The sequence below is a fragment of the Ostrea edulis genome, chromosome 4 (genome assembly GCF_947568905.1).
Source record: "Ostrea edulis chromosome 4, xbOstEdul1.1, whole genome shotgun sequence".
In the NCBI taxonomy this organism is placed as follows: domain Eukaryota; kingdom Metazoa; phylum Mollusca; class Bivalvia; order Ostreida; family Ostreidae; genus Ostrea; species Ostrea edulis.
Genome location: NC_079167.1, coordinates 72,182,222 through 72,196,330, shown reverse-complemented (window position 1 = coordinate 72,196,330; position 14,109 = coordinate 72,182,222). Strand labels below are relative to the sequence as shown.

The 14,109-nt window shown below is 33.8% G+C and overlaps 2 protein-coding genes across 15 annotated transcripts in view; one reads left to right on the top strand and one right to left on the bottom strand.

Moving 5' to 3' along the window:
* Positions 1 to 4,302: 4,302 nt before the first annotated feature.
* LOC125671258 (transmembrane protein 234 homolog) overlaps positions 4,303 to 14,109 on the bottom strand; it is a 10,562-nt gene continuing 755 nt past the window's right edge. The window contains exons 1-5 of one of the 3 annotated variants that reach the window (XM_048906824.2): positions 10,665 to 10,735; positions 9,659 to 9,829; positions 8,494 to 8,560; positions 7,044 to 7,136; positions 4,303 to 4,486 (exon numbers count right to left, since the gene is read on the bottom strand). In XM_048906824.2, coding sequence (XP_048762781.2) covers positions 4,422 to 4,486; positions 7,044 to 7,136; positions 8,494 to 8,560; positions 9,659 to 9,811 — 378 coding nt within the window. In that variant the 5' untranslated portion in view covers positions 9,812 to 9,829; positions 10,665 to 10,735 and the 3' untranslated portion in view covers positions 4,303 to 4,421. Of the gene's footprint in view, positions 4,487 to 7,043; positions 7,137 to 8,493; positions 8,561 to 9,658; positions 9,830 to 10,150; positions 10,543 to 10,664; positions 10,736 to 14,109 lie in introns of those variants that run through there. The other 2 variants (XM_048906825.2, XM_056163709.1) reach the window with 2 other exon arrangements.
* The window catches only part of LOC125671252 (multiple PDZ domain protein-like), a 124,449-nt gene continuing 121,286 nt past the window's right edge, over positions 10,947 to 14,109 (top strand). For all 12 annotated transcript variants that reach the window (XM_056163708.1, XM_056163707.1, XM_056163705.1 and 9 more), the window contains exon 1: positions 10,947 to 11,047. The gene's annotated coding sequence lies outside the window, so the exon portion shown is untranslated. The remainder of the gene's footprint in view (positions 11,048 to 14,109) is intronic.

Genomic DNA, 14,109 nt, shown 5'->3' with positions numbered 1-14,109 from the left:
ATTAAAGGATAAGAGATATAGCTCTATGTGAAAGAGATATCTCTCAAAGTGAAAGAGATATCTCTCAAAGTGAAAGAGATATCTCTCAAAGTGAAAGAGATATCTCTCTAAGTGAAAGAGATATCTCTCTAAGTAAAAGAGATATATCTTTAAGTGTAAGAGATATCTCTAAAAGTAAAAGAGATATCTCTCTAAGTGAAAGAGACATCTCTCTAAGTGAAAGAAATATCTCTTAGAGAGATAAAGAGATATCTCTTAAATTTAAGAGATATCTCTCATTTTAAAGAGATATCTCTTTGAAATAAGAGATATCTCTTTAATTTAATGTTTTCTTAGTTTTCAAATAAATAGTAAAAGTGCTTGCCATTGATATCTTTAATTATCTACAGTGCTTTTGTCGCTAGGAATTTAATTCGAGCATCAATTCTTGAAAAGAGAGCAACAGTATTCAATTAAAGAGGTCATAACTTCAATTGTGGATATGTTGAATTGAAGAAAGAGTATACATTATCTCTAAGTATACATTTGCTCTCTCTAAAAGAATCCTTGCACGCAATTAATGATATTCTTATTCAATTGAAAAGAGCAATAATTTAAGAGAAAATACAATGGACCAGACCGGGATTTGAACCCAGGCCACCTGAATTCTCAAGTCAAGTGCTCTACCAACTGGCCACCAGCAATCAAACCCAACTGACCGCTCCAAACCAGCCTCGCTCATGCCGTCATGGCTGTTGCCTGGAAACAACAGGTTATCATCATCATCTAACTCTGTCTCCAGTTCTTTGTTTCCAATATCAAAGTCATCATATGAATTCGCCATGTTGAAAAGTTGCAGTTTTATGCCTAGTTTTAGAAGTTGCAGACAGTATTTTAAACGAAACAACTGAACGGTTTGTTTAATATTTTTGTTTTATTTATTGATGAAATTCTTGTCTGTTAACAAAATAAACTCTGTATAAATATCCTGATGCGTTTTTAAATTTTTTAAAAATTTCTATTATGATGCCGTTGCAGTGGTGAATCCAGGATTTCCGAAAGGGGGGGGGGGGGGGGGGGGGTATGTGGAAGTAAAGTATTGGCCAAAATACTTCATCATTTTGGGTGCCAATCTGGACTTAAATACTTGTTATACTTCTATCTTTGTTTTTAAATTTGTGGTGAAAAGAGGGAGGGGCTCTAAATCTTCCACTGCACTTTATAAACAAGAAGCCAGGTAAAAGTACTCGACTTTTGAAGCGGTGATTGTATTCATACGCAAGACTGATCAACTTCATGTTATACGAAATTGAATGTCATTAGTATTGTCATATAAGGAAATACATTGGCAAATGTAAATATGTTAATTTGGCGCTCCATACTGATTCAAAACATGTTTGAAGAGAAAATTAAAAATTGTTGAAATTCAAAGAACAAGGTACGATTGTATACATAAAAAGGCCCCAAAATTATCTCTCTATAAAATGTGTCTGGAATTAACCTTAATCAGCGTTTTAAGAAAGTAAAATATATGCCAGGTATACTATGTCAACAAAATCAGAATGATATTCCTAAATGGATAGCATTATGACATCATGAATAAGACATTTTCCGCCTTTTTCTCAAAATAAGCCTGAAAACGGTCAAATGTCATACAGATTATTGCTCAGGAAAAGATGTGCGCATTTGTCGAGCAAAATGAAAATGATATTGTGTATTATTTTAAGATGAAAAACATGCTTGCATATGAATTTGATCGACACATGCGCTGTATGTTTTCTGAAAGGAAAACCACATGAATATGTGGATATTTTCATTGAAAATGACATTTTTGCAATTTTATGCCAACTTCAAGCTCTCGTCATATGACACAAATCATTTTGCTGATGAAACTGAGCAAATTTTGGATTTGCTAATCTATTCCTTATTTGAATGCCAGGGTTTGAGTTCCAAGTGAAATCATCGATATTTTGGGCCAGATGACTTTAGAAACTGTACCTACTTCTTTGACAACATTTAAAAAACTTTATGAATATCTACTGTTTAATTATTCCAATTGATTTACATGTATCTCTAATGCCTACAATATGACCAAGGAGAGAATTTTCATAATGGAATAAGATTTTGATTTTTAACAAATTCAAACTTTTAATATTTATCAATCTGACTAAAGTACAGACCTATATTATATACATGTATATATTTTGAATATGATATAGGTCTGTACTTTAGTCAGATTGAATTTTTTTTTAGATTGTTTGAATTTCCATTATAATCATATGTAATTAATTTGCTTTCATTAGTGATCCATATGTCAGTTCAGAACATAACATGGGAGAAAACAATTGAAAGATTCAAGGAAATTCAAAAGTTTTCAAACTGTTTGAATTTCAATTATAAGCATATATCTACTCGATTTAAAAATTAACATTGGAGATACAATTATACAATTTTCCACAAGGTTGGTAAACAAAATACAATATTTCAAACATTACTACTATAATTTTTAAAAACTTGAATTTAATCTGTAATTCGGTATTTATGCAGTTATTTCAAAAACCAAAACAAAATCTCAGATTTAAATTAGTATTATTTTATGCCTTTTTCTATGTATTCATTGCACTTTGTTTTAGTTTGTTTTGTAAAATGCTCTAAGGTAATTGTTTTAATTAGATATTAAAGCGCTTTATAAATAATCATGAATTGATTTTATCCATAATAATATAAAATATGTGTACACTATGGCATGTAAAACATTGCAATGTTATATAAATTTTGATTTAAATGCAATAAATCTTATTTTCAATAAACTTGTTAGGCCAATTCAACTTAATTGATAGATCATCATCCCCGCCCACCCCTAAAAAATTTAGCCGCCGCAAATTTTTTTATTTTGCGAAACTTGCGATTTCCGGAAAATTTTCATGTCCGACTCCGGTATTTACACTTTTTGTTTACATTTCCGGTATAGCAACGAGAAAACCCATGTGAAGAAAATAGTCTAATAGATCTCATGCGCGGATCTAGAGGGGGGTCTGGAGGTCCGGACCCCCCCACCCCCTGGAATTTGCAAAGATAAAAAAAATTACAATATCACGATTTATAAGGAAAATGAGTTGACTGTTATTATATTATAAATATTTTTTGTGGAAAGGTTCGCTCCCCCCCCCCCCGGAAAAAATTTCTGGATCCGTGCCTGGATCTATATGGTTTTCTTAATTTCTCACGTTCTTACAGGCGTAAATGTTGAAGAAGTTAGGTATATTTCTGTTAGAAATTTAAACCTGGAATTCGTATGTGAAAATAGCATATACATTAATTTGATATCCATCTGGCATTAAACTGTTAAATGATGCGCATCTGTTGAAAAAAAAACAACTCGTATGTCTTTAATATTTTTCCCAGAAAAAATTAAAAAATAAAATCCTCCCACCCGCCCCATACTTTTTGGTGACCCTGGATGATAATCTACTAATTAAGTTGAATTGGCCTTATCTATATTCGATAATCTTTGTTATTAATATTTGATAAATCTTGATTTATATTCGATAATCATGATATTTATATCTATATGTGATAATTAAATCAAGAACAAGAGGCCTATGGGCCACATCGCTCACTTGAATCACCTTGGCCCATAATTAAAGATTTTCCCTACAGATTTACGTGTGGCCCCATCCTACCCCTGGGGGCCATGGTTTTAACAAACCTGAATCTGCACTATGTCATGAATCTTTCATATGAATTTCAGCTCTTCTGGCCCAGTGGTTCTTGAGAAGAAGATTTAAGATTTTTAAATGACCCCACCATATTTTTGCATTTTTGAGATTATCTCTCCTTTGAAGGGGTATGGGCCTTCATTTGAACAAACTTGAATCCCCTTCACCCGAGGATGCTTTGTGTCAAGTTTGTTTGAAATTAGCGCAGTGGTTCTGGAGATGAAGATGAAAATGTGAAAAGTTTACAACAATGACAAATTTTGATCAGGTGATCTAATAAATATTAACAAGATCATTGAATATAAATTAAGATCATCGCATATGAATGACAAGGTTATCGAATATAAATCAAGATTATATGGTAAATCTTGATTTATATTCAATAAATCTTGTTATTTTTATTCGGAATTAGTCGAATGTAAATATAAAAATTTATCAAATATATAAATCAAATTTTTTGCATATGATTATCGAATATAAATCAAAATTTTCACATATAAAACAAGATTTTCACATAAGAATAAAAAGATTATTGAAAATCAACCATGACTTTCACAAATTGTTAACAAGAATACATATCGAATATAAAAGAAAACAATTGATATAAAAATTTGGGAATGATTTATTCTCTGATGAGTATGACTTGACTTAAAAATGATAAAAACCTGATTTATTCATCACAGTTTTAGTTTGTATTATATGTAAATGTTTCTACAATAATCCTCACAGTTTGTCAGATACACAGAGTGTTACACCAGCCAATACCAACAGCATTCCCAGGTAGGTCTCTGTAAAATAAAATGCAGCATAAGGACAGATACGTCCATCAACCAAAAAAAAAAAAAAAAAAAAAAAAATTGATGTCGCAAACAAAATTCAATATAGAATAGATGAAAGGTGAAGATAACGAACAATGATCAATCTCGTAATTAACTCCTATAAAGAATACAAATTAAAAGAGTTGGGCAAACACAAACTCATGGACATTAGTGTTGTACCAATAATCAGAAAACATCGATTTTTGACGAAAAAAGCTACCAATCCTGATGATCGATTACATGTATTTTTTCCCATAATCGATCATTGGACGTATCTAGACTACATTTTATCATAATCGATCATCGGACGTATCTAGACTACAATCGATCATCGGACGTATCTAGACTATAATCGATCATCGGACGTATCTAGACTACAATCGATCATCGGACGTATCTAGACTACAATCGATCATCGGACGTATCTAGACTACATTTTATCATAATCGATCATCGGACGTATCTAGACTACAGTTTATCATAATCGATCATCGGACGTATCTAGACTACAATCGATCATCGGACGTATCTAGACTACAATCGATCATCGGACGTATCTAGACTACAATCGATCATCGGACGTATCTAGACTACAATCGATCATCGGACGTATCTAGACTACAATCGATCATCGGACGTATCTAGACTACAATCGATCATCGGACGTATCTAGACTACAATCGATCATCGGACGTATCTAGACTACAATCGATCATCGGACGTATCTAGACTACAATCGATCATCGGACGTATCTAGACTACAATCGATCATCGGACGTATCTAGACTACAATCGATCATCGGACGTATCTAGACTACAATCGATCATCGGATGTATCTAGACTACAATCGATCATCGGACGTATCTAGACTACAATCGATCATCGGATGTATCTAGACTACATTTTATTATCGGACGTATCTTGATTACATTTTTTATACAATGTATACTGGACTTGGTCCATTTCAAACTCTAGAAACTTCAAGAATCAAAAGGTTCATATCTATATATATATATAGGAAATGCACAAGCACACTAAACAACATTGAAAGAGCACATACACAACAAACATAACTGCTCCAAGTGAAGAAATATCTAAAAATAGAGCACAGAAACATTTACCACAAGTGGATATAACCACTTCTGCCCCTGTCCAGGGTTGAACTCACGACCTGTGGAACCAAATATCGTAGCAGCAGGTGACCAGCATGCTAAACCTCTCAACCATTTAGTTAAGTTGATAAAACTTGTGTTCTCACCACACTGTCACTCGTTACACAGTCATTGAGAATGGATATTTGACATAATTTGAAATATTATATATAAAGCACAAAGATTGCAATGAACTCTTGAACAAACATAATTTTAATGATTGATTATGGAAATTAATCGATGTCCATCACTACTGGACATACCAGAGGTGGGATCAGGTACCTAGGAGGAGCAAGCATCCTCTGTTGACTGGTCAAATCAACTGTGAGCCCTAGATGTCTTGATCAGGTAAATGGAGTAATCTGTAGTCAAAATCAGTGTGCCAAGAACGGCCTAACAATTGGTATAGAACTTCAACGGCCCACCATACTGCAGATCACTTTCATTTTTGTGTGGTTATAATGATATATTTCTTCACAAGAAATATCTTTATCATTATTTCCTACTGAAGTCTTCTATATGTATGAGTTCATTCCTGAGAAGTAAATTTTCGTGACTGACCAGTCTAATGAAAATATGCTTAAATATTGTACTTCAATGCGAATAAAATATGATTTACAGTAATATTCAACTGGGTCACCTTGCTCTGCTGGAACTATGCCCTTTTCATACTGAACTGTGTAAGGATGCTCACAAATTATTTTGACTGTAGTTTTTGGCAGATTGTAGTCTTGCTGTTCTGACCAGTATGGATGAACAGACAACAGAAACACTGCACCATACCATAATCCAATTCTTAATTATTATCTGGTCAAATTTGATTATCCTAGCTTTATAAGTACTGTTTCTATCTTGTTTTATGCCTATAACATTACCTATGCAAGTTTGATCTTGACCTTTGACTAAAAAAAAATCCTCTCATCATTGGGGAAATGTGTGACTTTGATGATCCAAGCCTAGCAAAATCTGGGCTGCATTCAAGATCATAGCGATTGACCTAAAGGCTAGATATTTGTTTTATAATTTGTTGTCTTTTATTTATTTTGAGGTGAAAAGTAGATATTATTATTTTGTCGTCTTTTTGGGACAAATAGTTGCTAAACATTGTTTTGTTCTCTTTTTGCCTCAAAATAACAAAAGGACAATAAAGTGTAAAATGGCAGAAATCAGCCACCCTACCTAGCCCCTAGGCTAGCCACTACGATCTTCAATGCAGCCCTGGTTATATCTGACCAACAAGGTGCTAACAGCTAGACAAGATGCATGGACTAATGAACACAATGTGCCATGCCATAATACATCCCCTCTATGATGGGTGCATAAAAGCCAATATCTTTCTAATTATGGATTATCAGTTCAGTTATTGAATACATACCCCAGTGATGAATCTTATCTCCTAGAAACCAACCAGATAAAATTGTGAAAAGAAATGTCAGGGAGTTAGTAATAGGCACAGCCAGGGATAGTTCTGAAACAGATAATTACATAAATTCAATAAAGCATTCAATATAATTTCTGCCAATGCTTCTATGGAAAAATAAAATATGAAAATTTTCCAGCTCAAATCGTGTCCATGCCCCCTTAAAAGCTTTCAAAATAATTTTTGCCAATGTTTTACTTTGAAACAAGGTCTTTGAAGCATTTACAGATTATTCTTTCCCTTCGAAGAGGTTGGGACCAATTTTGTATTCCTTGAGAGCAAATTTCTTGCTATTGAGAGATAGCCCAACATGTTGAGAAAAATTGTATTCTGTCTTAGTAGAATAATGATTTTTTCATTCTATCAAAATACACTTGTACCACGTTATGGATTCTTGGTCCAAGGGGCATAACTCTGCCAAAAATATCTAATAGGAACCTGTAAAACTTCTTACAAAATATATTAATTCCAATTACTGTGGAAATGACTGACTATCGATTTCCAATATCCAGTAATATTGGAAGAAAAAAAATCACATTGTTCTCTCCTTGCTTTAATTTGGTCGATCTACTGCAGAACCATAAATCTCCTGTGAAAACAGACAGTCTCCTGCACAATCATTTTATTTAAACCAATTTCTTGAAAAACAAGTAACAATTCCTGTCATTCTTTACACAACATGATTGCTAAGGGTGGTGTTAAGTACATTTTATTTGCGATTTTATAAAGAATAAGATTGAGACTGTTTTTTCATTCAAAAGTTACAAATTGATTGGTAAAAATTCCCTACCGACTCTTGTGTCAAAACAAAACAAGCTACCAGAGTGTATTGCTTATTATGAAATTATAGAATATTAAATTGCCCAGCGCATCACATTCTTATTGTTCAATTGAAGGCCCAATTGAATTGCACAGGTCAACTTACCCCCAACGCAATGGAATCTAGGGGGGGGTCTACTGCACAACCGGATGTCAATCATGCAATTTTTCTTTTACCGTGCAACTTATGGTTGTGCAGTATATCAAATAGTGCCATGTGAAAAAGAGATAAAAAACACATTCAATAAATGTGTTGGAAAAGAATTAAAAAAAGATGATTCTCTAGAAAATAAAATTAGTTTTAGATAGGTATAAATACACTGCTTTAATGCTTTTGGAAAATGAAAATTATTTTGCTGTATATGCAAATTTGCAACAAGCAAATTTGTTATAACAGATTTTTAGACAAGGAAGGATGAAAATGCTGCTGAAAATTCATAAAAACTTCCTTATATCTGTAAAGTTGCTGTATCCATGTTTAAAATAAATGAGTTTTACTGTAGTATACATGTACTACTATCACCCTATGATTTCTTAAGACAGAGTATTTTCCCCTTCAAGTTTAATAATAATCATGTATTTTTACCTGCTGAGGCCAGAGTAATGTAGTAGAGCACAGAACCACTTTGGTTCACTAGGAATGGTATCAGGTACTGAAAAAAGAAATGGAGAAAGTTTAAATGCATGATTATCTAAAAACTATTAATTCACAGACGTGAAATCCGATATTGGGTGGTAATAGCTGATTTATATACACGTATTAAAACCAATCTAGAGATATTTTCCATCACATCTAAAAATGTCATGTGGTAATGGACTGTTCAACCCCTATAACATTGTACCAGGAATCCGCTGGTACCCTTTGGTCTTACCATTCCAACTTCTATGTGAATCTTTTTTAATATAGAAAAAGAATGTGTGGTAATGAAGACAAATTGCCACAGATTTCTCAGCAGTTCAAAATCAGCAAATACTACTTAAAATTCACAATCAAAGTGGTATGCTATATCATATATAATTGATTGATTGATTGTATCTTGCTTAATGTCTCTCTCAAGAATTTTTCACTCATATGGAGACGTCACCGGTGAAGGGCTGCAAATTTAGACCTTTACTTGGGGCTTACTGCCATTGAGCAGTGAGGGTTCTTTAGCATGCTACACCTACTGCGACACGGTACATCCATTTTTAAGGTAATCTCCGAGGATCCGTGACATTCACACCTGATGCCGAGCGTTTGGCGATGGAACTGTCACTACCTGTTTTAACGACTTAAGGTCTGTCACGGTCGGGATTCGAACCACGGCCTTCCACATGTGGGGCTAATGCTCTAACCTCTAGGCCACCGTATATTATATATAATTTAAACTGATACCCTGGATTACAAAAAAGTGGAACCAGGTCAAAGGTTAATATTAAGGTCACAAGGTCAAACATTTTGATGTCAATGGAAAGGTCATGCCTTAAGAAATACACACATTAAATATGAAAGCTCTCCCTCTTATAGTGTAAAACATTACCAAAGTTACATTTTTCTGCCATAGACAGACAGACAGACGAACAGGCCAAAAACTAATAGTATATGCCCCTGAATCGATATAAAAAGAAGAAACACTTGAAGTAAACATTGAAATCTTAATCATACATTTTAAAAGCAAGGTAATAAAAACTGAAAATTTTCACATGAAAAATATTTAAAAATTTTCTTGTACTTTTAACTTTATAGAGTTTAGATTAAAAATTCTGGGTACCTTCCAATTACATATGAGAAATTTGAGTTCCATTAAGAATTGTCGAACTTTTCCATCCTCCTTTACGTTTTCAATGCCACTGCTTCCTTGTTTGATGAAAGGGTTTGTGGCACCCCACATCGCTGCAACAACGATCAACCATCCTGCAGACATCGATGTTCAATCTACGGTCTACAGAAGAAGAAGTGTCAAAATCCATAACAGATAACCAGGTAAAAAAGTGTATAGCCAATATATTACTTTAACAGGGGTCCTTGTGGTTCAATTTAAATCTTTCTTAAATGAATTATACATGTTTTGAAATATTAAAGCTATATATGATTTAATTTGAAGTTTTGAACATATTTTACTGTAATTAGACATGCATACACTATGAGATTGAACAAATGTTCTTAAAACTTAAAACATTGAAAATTTCTTGGTTACAGTAGAAATTCAACCTTGAATACAATTCTCATAATTAACAAGAGGCCCATGGGCCACATCGCTCACCTGAGTCACATTGGCCCTTCATTTGAACAAACTTCAAAGCTCTTCACCCAAGGATGCTTTTGGCCAAGTTTGGTTGAAATTGACCCAGTGGTTCTGGAGAAGAGGATGAAAATGGGAAAAGTTTACAACGACGCCGACGACAGACAACGGACAAATTTTGATGAGAAAAAGCTCAGGTGAGCTAAAAAACACAAATATCATTAGATTTGAAATATGAATTATACAAACAGGTATGCATCATATTCTTAATAAAATGTTAAGTAACAGGATTCAACTGCATGCAAATGCTTCAAGTGATTATCTATATTTTAATGACGAAAATCTCTCTCTCTCTCTCTTTCTCTCTCGCAAATGATGTGTTCGCGCCTGGTTATCCTGTCAGTAATTCCAGCTTTTATAAGATATAGACTGCAATGGGTTGTAAGAATTAACATCTTAGCTGAATATTTGTTTCTCTCTGGCAAAACATCGGGCCTGTCTCAATATTTCTCCCGATAGCTACAAACATCTATACCTGCAAGTTGCAGATCCTGCAGGTGCTTTTTATCCGGATTGCATTTTGATCGGTTTTGTAATTTATTTTATGTGTAGGGTAAAGCTAGTAACCCAATGAAAGGACAATAAATAAAACAAAATCGAAATAGGTATTAGCTGTGATTATAGTTTGATTATTTTCATACATTTCATTTAAAATTAATTGAATATCAAGAAATTATTGCAAATCAGGTAATCAATACTATGCTAAACCTTTATTTAATTATTTATTATTTTTGGTGAATGTCGGTATTCCCATTTCCTCTTTTTACAATTTGCACATTTGATAACTTCCGCTATTTTGATGTCCCGAGGATTGGGAATTCTTTTTATATTTTTCGAAGTAGATTTTGCTTTTCAATGGTATGTTTCTTTTATAGGTGTATGAATTTCATCAATAGATAATATCTAACATTTTTTTATGTCATTGAAAGACATTTGAGGTATCTGTCACTGAACTTATGCGCATCGTCAAATTTGCATTTCCCGACCCACTGCATTCTTTCTAATATTGGGTGGGGCTTGCCCCCAGTCTGAAGTTTGAACTAATCTTATATGAAATACAGAGGATTTTTTTATTGCAACCGTTGATACACATGGATGTAGAACACTAATTGGTCAAAAGAAGGTTTTGAACTCCTATGTTCGTGGCATGCAAATTGTAGCACTGTGTGTAATAATCTGTCTTGCATTATAGTTGGTCCTGGCCTCTTAAATTCTGGCGATAGGTGGTAACTTTTAGAAGATTTGTTATAATTATGTTTGCGACATATGTGGGGAAAAAAAACCCCAGTCATATGCAAACTCCATTTATATTGTTCAATTTGGTTAAAGTTAATCAGGGCTGAGAATAAAATCAGTTTATTTTGAATTGGTCAGAATCTCCACTTACAGCATCAACTATCAGCAGTTGTGTGCCCCGTGATTAAAACCTCAATCAACAAATAGGTAATAGTTAACCAACTAATAAATTATTGTTACCAATTCATCTAAGCCAAATCAAGAGTTGTACATTAGAATATCCAGCTGTGGTACAAGCATAAACCACTAATAATCAGTGGGTGTTGATGCATGCTATAAAACAGCATGGGACCTAGATTCCTTAAGTAATTGCAATTATATTTCTTAATTAATCGAAAAAAAATTGATCATTTATGAGATTTTTTACTCCCACATTGGGACATTTTTTTAATGCTCTATTCTGGAAGCCTTCAAGACAGTGTGGGAGATACTACACATATGAACAGTCTTCGACGTTAACCGGTGGCCCGAGGCCAGTAAAATCGGGATTGGGCTTCTAAAAATATTTAACCCAGGAGTCCGGAGGGCCTGTAAATGTTTTATTGTATATTTTGTATATATTACAAATATAGCATGAGATTGACTCAGACTTTGTCATGACTTACATGTAGCAATGAAATTTCGCATCGAAAAATGATCAACCATCCTGCCTTTTATGAAGTATAGGGAGGCACAGGCACTGGAAGTTAATGTAAATATATAGTATGTGCATATATAAAAAATACATGCACATACTATATATTTACTTTAACTTCCAATGTCCGTGTTGGGATTCCCGTGGGGTTTCAGTTTAGAATAGGTCCCCAGTACCCCCTTACTTGTCGTAAGAGGCGACTAATAGGGGCGGTCCTTCGGATGAGACGGCAAAAACCGAGGTCCCGTGTCACAGCAGGTGTGGCACGATAAAGATCCCTTCCTGCTCGATGGCCATAAGCGCTGAGCATAGGCCTAAATTATGTAGCCCTTCACCGGCAGTGGTGACGTCTCCATATGAGTGAAATATTTTCAAGAGGGACGTAAAATAATATTCAACCCGTGTAGGGAGGGGGCTTGTCAGTGAAATTACAAACCTCACAAGCGTATTTCGCAATCACAACCATCAGATCCAAATAAATAAAAAAAACCTGTAGTACAAGGAGAAAAGAGATTGAAAAATTAAGCCCCATTGGACCGAGGGTGGGTCTTTGCTGAGATTTAATTCAGGAGAAAACAATGTTTTGTATGTGGTGTATACAAAACACTGTAGAACATGAGCTTCTGATGTCATCTGTTGAAAAATAAAACAAGATATAATAATGTCAGTTGTTCTTTAACTATGGTCATCTGGATATGTATTTTCCTACAGTAGAACGTGCTTGTACCTTGCAAATGACAAGTGGTCAAATTAGAAAAAACATTTTGGGCCATTAAAATATTGTTCAGGCTTGCAATATTATTATACTGGGAGGCCCGAAGGGCCTGTGCTTCACAAAGTTTTTCGTGAAGACTGTATGAAATAAGTTTGTATTTCGATTCCTGTGAATATTGACTTCTAGATGTAGAAATCTTTTATGCTACTACCCCACTTTGCGACTGATTTAATACTTTGCGTATACCATCACAAGGAAATGGAAATGATGGACCAACACAATTTTACAGTCTCTAAAAATATATGCTAGAATGTGTCACAGTACACTCAATATGAAAAAGTAAAAACTCCATTTTTAGTTCTTAGATTGTAAAATGAAATACACACTTTCATGGTGAATTAAATTATAGTTTAAAATTAGGTCACTGTGACCTTAGCTGCAGATCTGTAGCTCTCTGGGTCGTCTGGGAAAATATTGGGACAGACCAGAGAGCTACAGATCCAACCCTTATAAAAACGTTTGATTTATGGCACAGAAAAAAATGCGCATGGATGAGACCTTATATCATTGTATTCTTGCCGTCTTAAAAATTTAATATAAAAAAAATTCAGAAGTGTTTTTGTGAAATCAGAAGTTCATTCGGGTCGATTAATTTTTATACGATTAAAAACATTTTGTAACCTTTACAATAAATACATTTAAAATAAGTGTACAAAAAATAATATTCAGTTGGCAATTATATTTAAGATGTTAAACATGTGAAAAAGGAAGGTAACCCATGCTACAGTTAGATAAGCAAAACGAAAAAAAAGACCTGCCTGTCTCATTAATTGTTGAAATGTTTGGTCTGAAAAACTAAAGATTAGTGTTGAAAAATCGGAAAAATTTCATAATCGATAATTGGTCATAATCGGAAGAACTGTATTGATCAATGATCGATATAATCGGTATTTACATGTAGTTAATAAATATTTATTATTTTGGGGGTTATTTCTATTTAGTTTTATGGATATGTGCAGCATACACACTAGCTGGTATCACTGAATTCCCACTTTTCAATGTGGAGTCCACTCTGACTCTCCCCTGCACATGTCTTGATATAACAGGGGGATTAACAGTCAGATGAATCTCAGATCAGATATTAATTAGTGTACAGGCGACAATCGATTATGAAAAATAGAATCGATAATCAGAATCAAAGAGCCAAACACGATCGACAATCGTTTCTTCACTAGTAAAGATTAATTGTTTTTGGCCTTAGAGTGAAAATTTTAG